Source organism: Alnus glutinosa, chromosome 5 (assembly GCF_958979055.1).
Source record: "Alnus glutinosa chromosome 5, dhAlnGlut1.1, whole genome shotgun sequence".
NCBI lineage: Eukaryota > Viridiplantae > Streptophyta > Magnoliopsida > Fagales > Betulaceae > Alnus > Alnus glutinosa.
This window is the reverse complement of record NC_084890.1, coordinates 7,994,117-8,010,459: the sequence shown is the minus strand read 5'-3', so window position 1 is coordinate 8,010,459 and position 16,343 is coordinate 7,994,117. Positions and strand designations below refer to the sequence as shown.

General features: G+C 32.1%; 2 protein-coding genes across 2 annotated transcripts; both read right to left on the bottom strand.

Annotated features, from left to right (window-relative positions):
- Window positions 1–992: 992 nt before the first annotated feature.
- LOC133868915 (F-box/kelch-repeat protein At3g23880-like) lies at window positions 993–2,150 on the bottom strand. Its single transcript, XM_062305912.1, has one exon. It carries the CDS (start codon window positions 2,148–2,150, stop codon window positions 993–995), a length of 1,158 nt encoding a protein of 385 aa, XP_062161896.1.
- Window positions 2,151–11,760: 9,610 nt separating this feature from the next.
- Window positions 11,761–14,160, bottom strand: LOC133867751 (CASP-like protein 1C2). The gene is made up of 3 exons (XM_062304516.1): window positions 13,953–14,160; window positions 13,734–13,836; window positions 11,761–12,052 (listed from the first exon to the last, which is right to left on the bottom strand). The coding sequence occupies exons 1-3, from the start codon at window positions 14,108–14,110 to the stop codon at window positions 11,819–11,821; spliced, it is 495 nt and encodes a 164-aa protein (XP_062160500.1). The 5' UTR covers window positions 14,111–14,160; the 3' UTR covers window positions 11,761–11,818.
- Between the last annotated feature and the right edge of the window lie 2,183 nt (window positions 14,161–16,343).

Here is a 16,343-nt window from a genome sequence, read left to right as displayed (position 1 = left end):
ATTAGCTAAATAATCTTTGGCAAGCTTGTAATGGAAATTAGATGTTCATCAACCAAAAAGAAAATACTCTTGCCTCCAGGATTGTTATCAACCTTTTGCCATTAAATCTTGAAATCCATTGCTGGTTTCTAGCTTCTATTGACCAGCAAAACATTGAATGCAAAGTTATTATTCACTAAGTGTTAAGTGCCACAGAAGACGAGAAACAAAAGTTCTTTCTCTCCAAAAATATTTCTTGTGTATCTGGTGCGCTTTATGTTTTTAATGACATCTCGATTACTTATTAAAAAAAATATTCAAACATTCTAATCATCTTATAGTTACAATAATTACCATATAGGGTATAACATCTCATTTACCTATTCCTTAGTGATCTCTGAAAATCCACCTAAGGTCCTAAAATGATAAACAATGTTTAAATCTAAGATGGTTTTCGAAACTTGGCCAACTAATTGACATGGGGTGAAACCCTGAAATAGTTCATGTGATTTCAACTGGGTGAACCATCTTGCATCACCTATAAAACTTAAAACATCTATATCGATTTAAAAGATTAAGACATAGTTCAATGCCAAAATTTCTGTTAGTAGAACAAGGTAACGAGAAGCCCTTTTTATTATTATTATTATTATTATTGAAACTTCAAATTTTCAATATATATAACTCTGCAAAAATTCCATAATAAGCCAAGAAATTTTTGGGCTTTATGATATATATATTATAAAGACTAAACATATGGGACTGCGAAAAATAATTCTGCATGATAAGTAAAAGAAAGATCATGTGCAGAACCCTGAACTTTTGCTTCTTTAATGTTAAATTCTTTCACAAGTGCTCCAAAAGAAATACGGGTTAAATGTAAGGGAGCACATATTTGAGAAAGACATCATTTGACAAGAGTAATTAAGCAGAAAATATTATCTCAACACATATATGCTGCCCGAAACACACTTGGAATAGATATAAGATGTGCCCTCGAGCATTGTCAACAACTATATATCCTGCTCTTCAAATCCATTTCCTCCCTTGACAGAAACTAGGGTCTCCATGTAAGTAACCAACTGCATCGAGTCTCTGTGTCTATGATGAATTTGGAGATCAGTCATTTCTTTGGTAGAGGGGTCATACAAGACTAGTCCATTCACATTTTCCAAGAACATAGTGCCATTCTTCCAAAATCCTAACGGTCGTGGAATTCCCGGTCCAATAGTGAAAAGCTTAGTCCAAGAGTCTTTAACGCCAACTTCAAGCAACAACCATATATCAAAGCAAACATTCGACCAATCTTCAGAATGAGAACTAACTGCCATAGCAATCGATTCATTCAACAAAAATAACTCTTCCCAAAAATTTGGATCGCGATTCCTCATAACAACATCCGGCAGCGGTGTTTCTAGGAATACCTCGTCGCTCATGTCAAATGACAAAACACCCCCCCAATCATAACCATCACCAAGTACCCGCCAAGAAGCCACCCCGTTGACGTATGTCATCGGACCCTTATAATCATCTGTAAGAAAATGCACCCTCCTGTGTTCCCAGTCAACTATTCTCCAAGAATCGGCATTTAAACTGTATACCGCTTTTTGGTATGAATAATTTTGGTATGGATAATTTCTAGAGTTAGAGTGGGGATGAAAGAGAAAACGAATGTTGATTATTTTGTAGTCATTAGTTTTGGCATCAAAACCAAATCCGATACAAGCCAAAGGGGGTACGTTTGACTCGGGGACGACCTTTGTTTCTTTAGTTGCAGGGTTCCATATAACAACATTGAATTCATATATTGAATTACCGTGGAGACAAACGAGTCCATTGCAAGAACCCACCACATAAATCCCACCCTCCTCGTAGTCCCCAAAAGAAAACAGTGGAGGTAGAGATTGTGTAAGGGATACTTGGAGTGTTTCGTAATCAAGCGTGTACACAACATAATTCCATCTTAGGTCGCGCAGTTTAAGGAGAAGCTGGGTGTTGCTCCTGTTGTTGCTGTTCTTCTTCTGTAGAAGGTGTTTTGTTATGAAGTTTTGGTGAGTAATGAGAGCGTACCAGGATTTGCAGACGCACTTGAATCGCAAGAGAGAGACGACCGGAAGCCATAGCAGAATCTGTGTTACCAAGTCTTCCGGCAATTCCTTGAACATCGCCATCGGGTTTCTCTGTTGCTTCGCCGCAGGTATAGGGCTTTATTTTCGACAAAGAGGGGAACAAAAAATGTAAATCAGATAATAGATAGATGATTCAACATGTACACATGCACCCCTCATCATCTTGTCACCTTTTTATAATAAAAATTAACTTTTTTTAAGAAAAAAAAAAAAAAAAAGGTAACAAGTGAATAAAAGACTCATCTTTAACATTTCTATATATATATATTATCATTTTATTTTACCTTTCCTTTTTCGGTTTGTTATTTGGTGACTCGCTATTAATATAATATTAATATCGTGGTAGCTGCCAGCTGGTAGGTATTAATGCTGATTATAAATAGTTATATTTTTCTGTTTTTTATTAGCTGTAAAATTATATTATATAAACAGGAGTCATGACTATTAGATTTTGAGTAATGTTTCTGGTATTAAATTTCTTCTCATTTAAATTAAGATTTGGATGTCTTTATTTGTAAGGGTAATACCGTTAATTAGGCAACTACGTCATAATTAGATATTTCTTTCTAGAGATGATTCGCAGGGTTAGGGTCTTATAATTTTTTTTTATTATAAATATTTTTCATTTTTCATTCTCGGGTTTTTAATTGAGTAATTTTATTAGTATATTAAATGTTTATAAAAAAAAATAGGTGGCTTTTAAAATCACTATTGGATGATTTTGATTAAATAATAATTTTAAAAGTCATTTTATTTTTTTATGGACACTTGATGAACATTTAATGCACTAATAAAATTACTCCTTTTAATTACATGGGTTGTATTGCCGTTGCATTAATTAATATCATGGTAGGTAAGACTAAGTTATTAATGGTTATAATTTTTCCTGTTTGTGTCTTTAATTGGACTATTGCAAGGTAATAAATATATGGCTATTATATTTCTTCTTATTTAGTCATCAAAAAAAGAAAATCTTCTAATTTAAAATGAATATTTGGATCTCTTTATTTGTAAGGGTAATGTAATTAATTAAGCAACTAAATCATCTTAATTAGTGGATATGCAAATGCTCGGATGAGTAAGCCCAAATGCTTAATTAAGAGTTATCCCATTTAACACAAATAATAATAATAATAAATAAATAAGCATTACCATTTTAGTATATCTCTAAAAAAATAAAAAAATAAAATCTAGTTTTAACTGAATTTTTTTTTTTTTATTTGTTTTAGTGTGTTGAAAGTTGAAACCAACTGCCATGAAGAGTGATATTTTGCAAAACGTTTTAAAACATGAACATCTTACTCTTGACTCGCGATTCGCTCTAAACGGTAAAGATTGGTCGACATGAAGCATCGTATGGCAGTCAAATATTTTTCTTTTTAATGGGAAAGAGGAGCAAAGACATTCCTACAATGTGCTTATGATGAAATTATGTAATATTTTGGGTTATGCGCGCTCAAGAAAAAGTTATAGCTAATCTTATGTTAGGATTGAGAATAGCTCAATTAAGTCCATCGGTTGAGTGAAGCCCTAATTCATAAAAATAAAAAATAAAAATTAATTAACACTTCTTAAAGTTTGAACACTTAAATACAAAAGTAATAAAAAATTATTGATTATAAGTGAAACATCTATTATGCTAACTTTGAACAACAAACTTGGCTTTTCCTCGACATGGATGCAACCTTTTTTTGTAATTAGTTAACATCTACATAGTTGATTTTACTGTATTTGTTACAAACAATATTTTTTTTTTTAGAGGTCTTTAAAACATGTTAGTGTTTAATAATATGTTTATGAGTTTTTTTATAAAGGGAGTATAAATTTTTTTAACAAAAATTTTAAGTTGATGACCGTTGGTCATTAACAAGCTTTACATTTTTTTTTTTTTTTTTAATTTATTCAAGAGTTTTTTCTTTAAAAAAAAAAAAAAACCGTTTTTTAACCGTTTTTTTTTTAGCGACCGTTTGATATATATATATATTTTTTATAGATACTTGCTAAACAAATTACATCAAAAGGAAAAATACAAAATAAAACACGATTGGGCTGGGCAACCCAAGAACAAAGCTAAGAATGAAAATACGCGGGGGCAATGCTTCCGAAGATGCGGGCCCTTTGGCTTGAGGCACGGATGCCACAAAGCCTGGGTCACCAGTAAAGATGATTTGAAGAGTGTATTGAGTCACAAGGACCCAAACACCTCGATTACAGGGGTAAACATGGGAAAAGTAGAACAAGTAAACCCAAAAAAATAAGAAAATAAAAGCAAACACAACAGAAATCCAGAAGCAGAAGACGGAATGGGAGCTGTCCCTGACGGCGCGTGAGACACACGCGCCGCGAAGGGAGAGCCTCTCAGCAGCCAGAAACGCCGGCGAAGCCATGAAACACCGGTGGAGGACGCGGGTGAAAGCGGGGAGGCCAAACATAGCGTCCACGCGCAGAAGAGAGCAGAAAACCCTCTGGAGCGTGTGCACCACGCACAACCCTGGGAAAGGCGGTGGAGTGAACGGAGACTGTCGGTAGATAACGGAGACGCCGAGGAAGCCGGTGGTGAGGAGCGTGTCATGTAGAGATTGTGGAAAGAGCACAGATCTAGAACGGAAAAATTGAAACAAAACTCGATCCCAAAAATTACAGTAAACACGGTGGAAGGTAGAGGATGTAGGCTGCTGCTGTGAAGACACAAACCAAGACAAGACAAAGAAAGAGCTGGAAAGATAGGTGGATAGATGGAGATCAGGCCTTAACTCCAATAGCCAAAAGCACTGAAAAACCTTAGAAATAAAGGTGGCCGGATAGATGGAGATTTGGCCTTAACTCCAATGGCCGAAAAGACAGAAAACCAGTAAGAAAGGTAGAGAAAAAGATGGCTGAAGGTAAGGAAGATGGGGGTATTTGTGGAGGGGTGGAAGGAAATATTAGGGAATGGGTAAAGATGTTTGGGAAAGAGCTTCTCACAGAAAGTTTAAGGGAGTTTAGAGAGAAGGGGGACGTTCTCTCACTAAGGGGGGCTTCGCTTACTTTGCAACCGTTTGATATTAAAGTCATAACGTTCATGACTTTGTTTTTAAAGCTTTTGTCCTTCAAACGGTAAGGAAAGCTTGGTCATACCGTCAACCTTTCATTTATGATAGTTGTTAATCATTTCTATTTCTATTTCTTTTTCTTTTTCTTTTTCTTTTTCTTTTTCTTTTTCTTTTTCTTTGCTTTCCAACGTGAATGTGTGTATATATATATATATATACACACACAGGTAGCTTTCCAAAGAAAATAGAACACCGTACAGTGTTGCAAAATACTTGTTTCAAGCATGATGCCATATATTATATTAATAGTTTTTTTTATAAAGAAAAATATTTTACGAATTTCCTTATCTACTTTAATCAAAAGATTGTTTTATTTGGTCTTTATTTTTGGAATTGTGTCCTTAACGAAGATAGACGCTATAGTCTAATCCTGAGAGGTTGCGTGTCGAGAGATCCGATCACACCGAATTATATATTTTGGGAAGCACGAATAAACTTTTAAGAACAATGCTCTTGCGTGATTCGATCGCATTGTGAGATATTTTCTTGCTTTAATTTTAATCTCTTGTACTGTATTTATTTTATTATTATTATTTCGGATTAATATGGTCTAATATCAACAATAATATTTTCAGCAAATTATTTATTTAATTATTAATTTTCAGACTGATATTATTTTATTTCAACAAAAAATTTGTGCACCATCCAAAAAAAAAAAAATTATTTCCAACAGATTTCTCATAGGGACTTGAGATTGAAATATGAAATGCCCCAACTACAATGAACTCAAACAGGAATAGAGATCTGTTTTTTGTGAATATGATGTAAAGAATATATACATATATATAAACATAAAATAGAGACTACTTTTTTTTGTTTTTTTGTTTTTTTTTAACAAAATAACCGGAGTTACAATGCATTAATTTGAAGAAGCTCGAGGGCAAATACAATGAATAAAGGCACATCGACACCCTACACACTAAGCCAGAAAAATCTAACTTGAGTGCCGCCTACAAATAAATAAATATTATAGGGACAGATGTTTGAGCCACTCTTTAACAATAAAGCACCCCGAACAAAGAAAAGATAGTTGATCTAGCTAACAAGCCATAAAAAGTCCAATAAAATCTACAAATTTAACAGACAGACTTTCAAAAACTACTCTAAAAAAAACAGAGAAAAAAATGCTACAGAAAGCACCCAACACATGCCGACATCAAAAGATAAACTGCGCGTGTCTTACAGGAACCGGTAGAAAAACATAAATCTGGCCTCAAAAGTAGATGTAGAAGAAGAAAACTCAGTCAAACTTTCGCCGGCAACACGAACAGAGGGGCCGCTTCCTTACGAGACGTCTCGTGTTAGCGTTTCTACATGAAGAAACCAAAAACAAAGAAAAAATACAAAGCTCCCTGCCCTAGAAGGACTAGAAGACCCAAAACTCCATAGCCCTAAAAGGACTAGGAGAACAAAAGCGCTACTGGATCTAAGCCAAAGAAAACAAAAAACCTTTATAGCCCTAAAAGGACTAAGAGGGAAGCACCATTGGGGGAGGGAGGCGTGGAGCAAACTATTAGAGTGTGACAAAAGAAATAAAAAAAACGCTCCATAAGCCTGTGTAACAAGCTAACTTGATTAATTATTAAGTCTAAAAATGAATAAATAAAAAATAAAAAAGAAGTGCATAGGAGCGCAACAAGGGGTGTATACAAAGATAACTTTCACTAAAAACTAAAAGAATAACAAAAATTTACAAATTCATAAAAATTTATTTTTTCAACGTCCCATATGTTTAGTAATATTTCTTATATTTCTTTCCTGCTGATTCACAGCAGTTTACTCTTGGAGAGGTTTGGTACTTAGGTATGGATGATGGGGTTAGGAGACATAATTTTCAAAATTGAGCTCTTTGATGAGAGTTAAGATTTGATTAAAACAAATGGCATAGCACATTAGAGCCTGTTGGTCAATGTTTTCAGTGCTCCATTGCTCATAAAATCCAATGCCTAAAAGTATCTTGACTTATTAGTGAAGGCATTTATTTAAAGTTATAAATTGAAAATATTTCATTATTTTTTTTCAAATAAAACAAGAAAAGGCTTTTGACTAGTTCTACTAGCAGAAATTTTGGCTGTGAATTTTATGAAGTAAAAGTTGATGGATTCAACTACCATGCGGTAGAAAAAATGTACCTATGGGATTTATATGAGAAAATATGAGTTTAACTGTGGTAGAAAATGCTACGGCCTGCCCTTTAAGCTCTCCTTTCTTGCCCTTTGCCGAACGAGTGTGATCAAAATGCCCTCGACCCACCTCCTTTCCCAAGCTCGAACTTTTCCCTAAAGTTCTTCGCGTGCCCAAAGCTCTTATCGAGCCCTCCCTCTCGCTCCCCTTCCCCATTCTCGTCCAGTATCGGCGTCGGACCCTCCGGCGGCCTCTCCTGACCTCTCCGCTGTAGAATTGCCATGATCAGCTTTGCTGGCGAGGGCAGTGAAATTTTTGCTGTGATTGGGGATTCAAAAGGCAATTTTCGAAGGGGATTCCTTGAACGTGGTTTTAGCTCTGAGAAGGAAGGGATTTTGTTAGAGTTTGTGTGGACAATTGATTTCTGATACTAACCTTTGTCTTTCTCGCTTAAGTTTTTGTGCTATTCAACATATTAACAGGAATGCCAATTAGACAGTTCATTGTATGGCTAAGCATGCTTTATCTCTATTGCTAGATAAAGTCTGGGTTGAGGATTGTCCCAATACTCCATAGTATTGTATTTGCAGAGCAAGTGACAGATTATTAATGAAAGTTTTATTTTAAAAAAAAAAAAAAGATTTTTTTCTATACCATTTAACATAATTAAGTTATATACTTAAAGATATATTTGAGATTCAATAAAAGATATAACGTGTATATTCACTTTTTTTCTTAAATTTTGTACAATTTGATCAATTTATAAAAGTATTTTTAGTGGGGAATCACTCATAGCATTTGCTTTTCAAGGATTATTGGTAGAAAAAAGTTCAAAGAAATTACAACTTAATATAATGATCATTATAATTTATAGTTGTAATTGATTTGTGATGGCTTGCGGGAGGTCCAACTTTTCCAAAGGATCTTAGGTTGAATCATTTATTTTTCATATATGATAGCTTACTATTCTGCACGGCTACCTCGCAAGAATGGGGCAGTTGTTCAACTCTTTGAACATTATGAAAAGGCATCAAGACAAAAATTGAAGAAAGAAAAAACCTCTATTTTCTTTAACTGTACTAACACAAGCCAAAAGGCCCGAGACTATATCTAATGGTTATCTGGAGTTCTTAGTACGCAGAGGTATGACAAATATTTAGGGTTACACGCCCTTGTGGGAAAATCTAGAGTGGGAGAATTTAAAAGTATAAAAGATAGGGTGTGAAAGTGACAACATGACTGGAAAACAAAGTTTATTTCTCAGGCATGTAAGGAGATTCTAGTTAAAGCAATGATCCAAGCAATCCCAACATATAGCATGAGCATCTTTCTCTTACCTATGGCCTTATGTAAGGATATTAACTTGATGACACAAAAATTCTAGTGGGGCATAAGGAAAATGACTCTAAGATCTATTGGATGAGTTGGAAGAAGTTGAGTTTCTCAAAGGCACAGGGAGGTATGGGCTTTTGAGAATTGAGGTGTTTTAACAAAACTCTGTTAGCAAACAGAGATTACGACTTGTATAGAACCCCCACAGTTTGGCAAGTACGATTTTGAAAGCTAAATATTTATCCAGAGCTTCATTTTTTGGAGGTTAACCTTTGTAAACGACATTCATTTGCTTGATCTGTTGAAGGGAAGGACTGATTTGAGGAATTAGAAGTGGGAAAGAGGTTCACATCTGGAAGGATAAATGGCTATCTATTTCAACGATGTATGCCATCCAATTCCCGAGGAAAACCATTCCGGAAAATGCAAAAGTTATCGCACTATTGATCCCGATACTAAATGGTGGAATGAGCCTCTAATTCAAGCAATCTTTCACGAGGAGGAAACTGTGGTAATTTTCCGCATCCCTCTAAGCAAGTATGGCCAAAAAGACATGTTGAACTGGAAGGGGTCTACAGCACGTGAATTCACACTTCATGGTGCGTATCATATGAAAAAAGATAGACAAGACATTATATTTGTAATTGTTATTAATTTCTTTAAAAGCATGATTGAAGCTACTAGATTGGTCAATGAATAAAGTTTGCCGATTTTTTGTTTTGATTTTTTTTTTTTTTAAAAAAAAAAAAAAATTACCTCAAACAAAGTGGCCTTTTCCACACGTGGCACTATATATGAAGGGAGTTTGTTTGATGTTTGGAAGAACATTTCACTCCAACATGGTATTGGATATAAATTTTCTCTAACTCAGCTCTAAAACTGTAATGTGTCCACAAAATATGTGTTTTTAACATGTGTTTTTTTTTAAAAAAAAAAAAATATATATATATATATATATAGAAGAAAAAGCTACCATTAACTACAAACTTGTTCATCTAATAAAAAACTTTAGAAAAGATTTGCATATCCTCTTCAAACTGCTACCAAATTGATAATTTTCTCCAAATTTTTAATTAGGACAATATCCCTCATTAACTACCAACAAATTGTCAATGTTTTCCTAACGACAAAAATACCCTTAATAAAATAAAAATAAACACCCCTCAATAATTTTCCCATTTCAATTCTAGCTACAAAAATACCCTTAATAAATATTTTTTTTAAAAAAAAAAAAAAAAAAAAAAAAAACCACCCCTTAAAATTTTCCCCATTCAATTCTAGCTATGGCCATATTGATAAGCAATACATAGTCCTCAATTAAAAACGTATATTTGTTTACTCTTATAGTTTTTATGTCAAGATCGATCTTCGAAGGTTGTGGGTCACCCATAAAAGCATGGAATGAATGATCTGAAGCTCTAACGTGCAAGCTTTTCAAATCTTTTTTTTTTTTTTAGATGAAAAGCTTTTCAAATCTTCAACCAGGCGGCCGGCCAGTTCATGCAGTTGGCCGGAGATGATAAATATATTGACCAATTTGACCCGGAGAGACAGTAGATAACTATGCATTGTACAACTTAAAAGGAAATTTAGAGGGAGAAAAAAGAAAAAAGAAAAAAAGTTATGCCTTTTTTGAGGCATAAGGGGACAAATTTAAGTTATGCATTTTTTATTTTTAAATAATATTTATTTTAATATATTTTATTTAAAAAATGATTCTTCAAGTTTTCTGGGATGCAAAATTACTTAAGTTTTTATATTTAAGTTGTTCTAACATTTCATTTTCAATTAATAATATGACTAATTCATTTAATCTTTTTTGTGATATTGTTAATCTTAGGTAGGATTTTATCAATAAAATAAATTTAACAATAATACCTAATTTGTCAAATGAATTATTTCAAATTCACTTAAATATTCATGATAGGATTATCTACACTTTTAACATGTACAAGGAAAGATAAAATACTTATTTTTAATAGTAAATTTTATTACTAGAATCAAATAAAAAAATTAATGCAAGTGATTGGTTGAGTTTTTGGTAACTAACATTATTTTATCACTGATCAACTATGGAATATATGATTTAGTGAATAGTGAATTGTTGGAAAATAATGAAATTGTAGAAGATCGAAGATAATAATTCATATTTGAATAAGACTTGAATAGAAAAATAGAGAGAAAAAAAAATGGAAACTTACAAAAAGATCGAGGAGTTTATAATTGAATAAAATATTTTGAAAACTTTCCATATTCTTAAGCATTTATTTTTTTTCGTTTTATTTTGAACGTTGGACTTGTATAACATAATTTCTATCTTTTTAATGTTTGAAATAAATTTTATATTATTAGCATTGAATGTTAATACAATCCATGTCTCTTGCAAATTCAATTGACAGTTGAGATCAAAATTTATTGTTGTCCATTTTTCTTATTGGAATTTTGGCTGCTCAATGCTCATAACAAGGCCCAAAAAATTTATACCCATAATGTAATGAGATATGATACGTTTACAACTTCTGTATAACTCTTGTGCAACTTTAACATTTTTTTTTTTTAAGATTAACTATTGAATATATATGACACACATATAAGAAAACAGATCCAATATTGATTAGTTTGAAAAAAAAAAAATTTGTTGGAGTTGTACAAGAGTTAAACAACAATTATTTTTCTAACGTAATTGAATATTATTATTATTATTATTATTCACAAAAAGAAAACGATTAAAGTTGAAGAATTAATTAGTTTTATTTAATAATTTATTTTATATTATTTTTAATTTTTTATTTAATACTATTAATTTTTTTAGACTCATTTCAAGAATGAAATGTTGAAGAATTAAATTATATTAATGTTTTTTTAATAAATTATTACTATAATTAGGGGCCTTAATTAAAGAATATATATTGATTATAATTAGGCCGTTATATATATAAAAATCCTTATTAATATCCATTAATATTGATTAGTCAATTATCCATTTTACTCCAATAATAAACTTTTCTTTATTTAAATGAAACTTAATACAGATTATAAGTATGGAATATCACCATTATACACGGAGGATGGCGTACGTAAAGAAGAGAAAAGAAAATGAAGGATGAAAAACGTGAAAAGAAGTTACAAAATGTGTATGCAAGAGAATATATGTCTAAGGTTTTACTGTTTTAGAGTAAAGAGAGGACTGAGAACAGTGTGAATTGAGTAGAGAAAAAGCAGGAAATATATTATTGCAGCAATAAAACCAGCGATTAGAGCTCCGGCGACTTGGTCGCAAAACTTGGGCACTTGGCCGCAAATAGGCAGCCATCCGGCATGACTGTTCCCTTTCTTCCCCACATGAGCTACCGCCAAGGCGGCCGACACGCTCGAGGTCAGTAGCATCGTCATAACCTAAATTCAAAACGAAATATAAAAAGTAAATAAAAAGATGGAAGAAGAAGTGAACTTTGTGTTTATCTATCATAAAAAAATATTAAACAAAAATACAGAAAAATACACAGAATCAGTCATAGTGATTACACTGATTTACGATAAGCTTTATGTGATGGTATTCAAATGTTCTGATAACTCATTGTGGCATGTAAAAATAATAAATAAGTTTTTATCATCAATTTTCGCCTAAAATTTTAATGGATTTAGTTAATGATTCACTTCAAATCTAATTATATAGCGACACATAGGGCTGGTTGAATGCCTAGGCCAATTAGGCAATCTCTAAGGTCTCAAATAGTAACAATATAATTAAGTTTCCTTTTATATATTAAAAAAAAAAAAAAACTTTTAAGGCCTCATGAAATGGATGCTATCAATTTTATAATCATGATTTAAAGTTAATATATCTAATGGTGTACATGATTTCGCATTATTTAAAATTTTAAAAAATATTTCAACATTGACTTCATATACACCGACCGTTAGATGCAATAATTTCAAATCCTGACCTTTCATTTAAAATGGATAGTTTCCATTACATTAAATGAAACGTAGAGGATTCTATTCCCAAAAAAAAGGGGGCTAATCAATACTCTTCAATTAAGGCTCCAATTATGATAAAAATAATTATAAAGAATTGAATCCCGAGATATTGAGACTTTAGAAGAAAATAAAGAGAAAAATAAAAAGTTTCATTAATGGGACCCCTAAATGATTAACTGAACTCATAATTTCACATGAACTTAAAACCAATGTGTCCTATAAGTTTGTTAATTACAATAATTTTTAGGAAAAAGTAAATTTCATTTTACACAAATTAAATTATGTTCTTTATGCATAGCTCAATACAAAATATGTCATCTATTAAAATTAAATGTCTCGTATCAAAGATGAATTCTGCAATGTCGTTTGGAAAGAAATGAAAAGAAGAAGAAGAAGAGGTAGAGGAATTTTATTTTTTTTTTCAATTAAATATTTACAAATAAAAAAGGCATTGCCTAAATTTGGCGTCTTAGGTTTCAAAATCTATGAATTGACCCATGACACAAGTTCAATTTAATTACCGACTTAAAAAAAAAAACATGTATATGAATATTTGCACAGCCCACGTATATCGCCATTAATTCATATCACGTGTTGTTGTGTAATTGGACATGTATATAATTGAAATGAAAGGTGGATGACGAAAACATGGTTTGAACTTAAAATCTATGTTCTGATAGTATATATGTTACCTCACAACTTATCTCCTAAAAGCTTAAGCTTAGAAGAAATTGTAAATTTAATCATTTACTTGATATTTTAACACGCATTCTCACGTGTGGGTTCAAACTCTATCTCTCTCAATAAGTGAGGCCCAACACATGAAATTTTTTATTAAAATAAGGGGAGGGAGTTGAATTGATGAAAATAAGGTTCAAACTAAAAACTTTTTACTCTAATACTATGTTAAATTATCAGTTATCGATCTTAAAAGTTTAAGTTGATCATAGAATTGAATTATTTAATTTATTTTATAACACGAAATTGATATTACATATAATTCCACTATCTAGTTTCTTTTTTAAAAAAAATATATATATATAATCTTAGAAAAAAAAAATTGAAAGAAACCATGAAATAGCAATTCATTAATTACCACATCTAGGATCACAACCAAGCGCGAAAGCAAACTCTTTGAAGAAACAAAGAGAACAATAACGCTGTATCCACTCGCAACAGCTTCTGCTATCACGAAGTACCTACGTACACAAATTAATAATCCCAATATTAACAACTAATTAAGGGAAGAATTAAGAAGCTCGATCATGATGTAATAATTACTGAAAATATAAATTAAATTAAATAATAAACTTACTTAAAAGCGGATTCATTGCTATATTTTGCTTTGAACGTTAAGTTCAAGACTTCAGCTGAGTCATGGCTCGTAACCATGGCTATGGTTGCCGCAAGCGTTGCTCCCAAGGCTAGGAGCCTCAGCAAAAGGGCGAAGATCCTCCTGGTCTTAGTCGTCATGGCCGGATATTAATTAGCTTGTCACTGAGTCAAGTGAAGACGAAGATGGGTCCTCGATCGATCTAGGGAAGTCTTAAATGTGAAGAACTTAACATATATGGGACAAATCAGCTGAGAAGATACTGTGTTGGGAGGTTTGGTAACCTATAAATGCATCAAGATATATCGATCTGTGCTTGTGGGTAGCTTTAAGCCTTTAATTAACATGTGTAATCACAAAATTAAATAGAGAAAGTAAAAAACAAATATTTATTAGGGAGTTTGACTAACCAATGATTTAATTTCTCTAAACGTGTAAGGTTTTGAAGATGCCACATGCAATATGGAGAATTTTTTGTTATTTCTTTTGGATGAATCCTCCCTGGCCGGTTCAACTACCTACTTATGGGTTCATGAATTGGGAGGAATAATGCTACATATTACTCTTGTGTCTTCCTTTTGTCCCTTTAAAATTGATGTGATTCTTAAAATCACCATTGGATCAAAATTTAACAGTGGTCTATCATAAATTCAATGGTGATTTTAAGAGTCACATTAATTTTAGAGGAACAAAAAAGGAGGACACAAATGTGATATGTAACATTACTGAATTGGAGTTATTGGGATAAAGTTTTTATCCAGAGAGGGATGAGAAGTTCAAACTACCTACGTTTGCAACTTTCGTCTAACTTTTTTTCAAATTAATCATTGGATCTGTTTTCTTATATGTGGGTCGTACATATCTAATGATTGATTTTTTTAATTGGTTTTGTCTTGTAATATGATGTAACAATCCTAATCAATTCTTATATCAGCTATTATTAAAAAAAAAAAAAAAAAAAAAAAAATCAAGAGTTTATTGAGACTGTCAAGTTAGAATTAATTAATTAATCTTTTTTAATAAGTACTGATTTAAGAGTTGGTTTGAACTGTCAAGTCAACGCGATAAAATAGTTGTAAGACAAAATTATAATTTCTAACATTACTCCTGAAATTAGGCTTTAAGAAATCATTTTTTAAGAAATTAGGTTTCAAATGAAATCATTTTTTTTGGCCCAAAGTCGAACTAATTAAGAACCAGCCGGATGAAGACGTGAGGTGGGGGTTAGTTTTGTTTCCAAGGACTCTTGACGCATTAGCAGTAGAAATTTATTAATATTTTTTAAACATAGGAAATCAAATTATTTTTTATTTCTATATTCAAATATCCAAACAATAGATTCTATAAATCTTTCCATATATCATTAAAATAATATTTTTTTTCTACTTTTACCCTCTCTTTTTTTTCTTTTTTTTTTTTCTTTTCCTTTATTGCATAAACATCTTTTGATTTTCTCTCTCTCTCTTTTAAGCGGAATCGTGTCACCCGGTCGGATTGATTCGTGTTGGAGCTAATTTGTGGTGGTTGTGAGTGGCTCCAAGCATGAGTAGCCCAAAGCTGTTCAAACAGGTGACGGGAGCTCACCTGTCCGAACAGCTTTAAGGTAACGGTTGTAATTGTAAATGATCGTGGGGCCCACTCCATTTGGAGGAAATATGGCTCAATAGCTATTCCTTTAGGGCATTTACATCGGGTTTAACAAATTCCTTTTTTCACTTTTTAAAAAAAAATTATTATGTTAGTTATTCACTTTTTCAAAGCATTTATATCACACTCTTTATTTTAACAATTCACTTTCCATTTCATTTAATATTTATTTTCAAAAAATCTCTTAATTCTTTCTCCAATAATCATATTTTTGAAAACTTGCATTTTTTTAACGGTCACATTTTCAAAATTTCGTCTCTTCATAACGGTCATATTTTTAAAAATTCATCTTTTCTTTCCGGTCATATTTTTCAAAATTTTTACTTTTTCTAACATTCATATTTTTTTTTTCAAAATTTGTCTTCCTTTTTTTTTTTTTTTTCCTGAGCCACCAAAATGAGTTTAATTAGTTTATTTAATTGCCTGAGAATTCAAAACAAACTTTCTCATACATTCCCGTGGGGAGTTTGATCCTTCGTGGACGAAATTATAAGGGAAAACTTCACAAAAGGGTATCAAACTATAGCGCTTTTTCACTTAAGGGTACCAATGTAGCAAAACGTTCAATTGAGTATATGTATTTATTAAAACCATTCAATGTCGGGTATTCTGTCAGCCTCCGTTCTAAATCGATAACGAAAGTGGAGTCACGTGACTTCCATGTGATTTTTTAAGCAAATCATCCCTTTATGCCCCTCAGCTCCCTTTTCTCTCTCAAAACTTCTC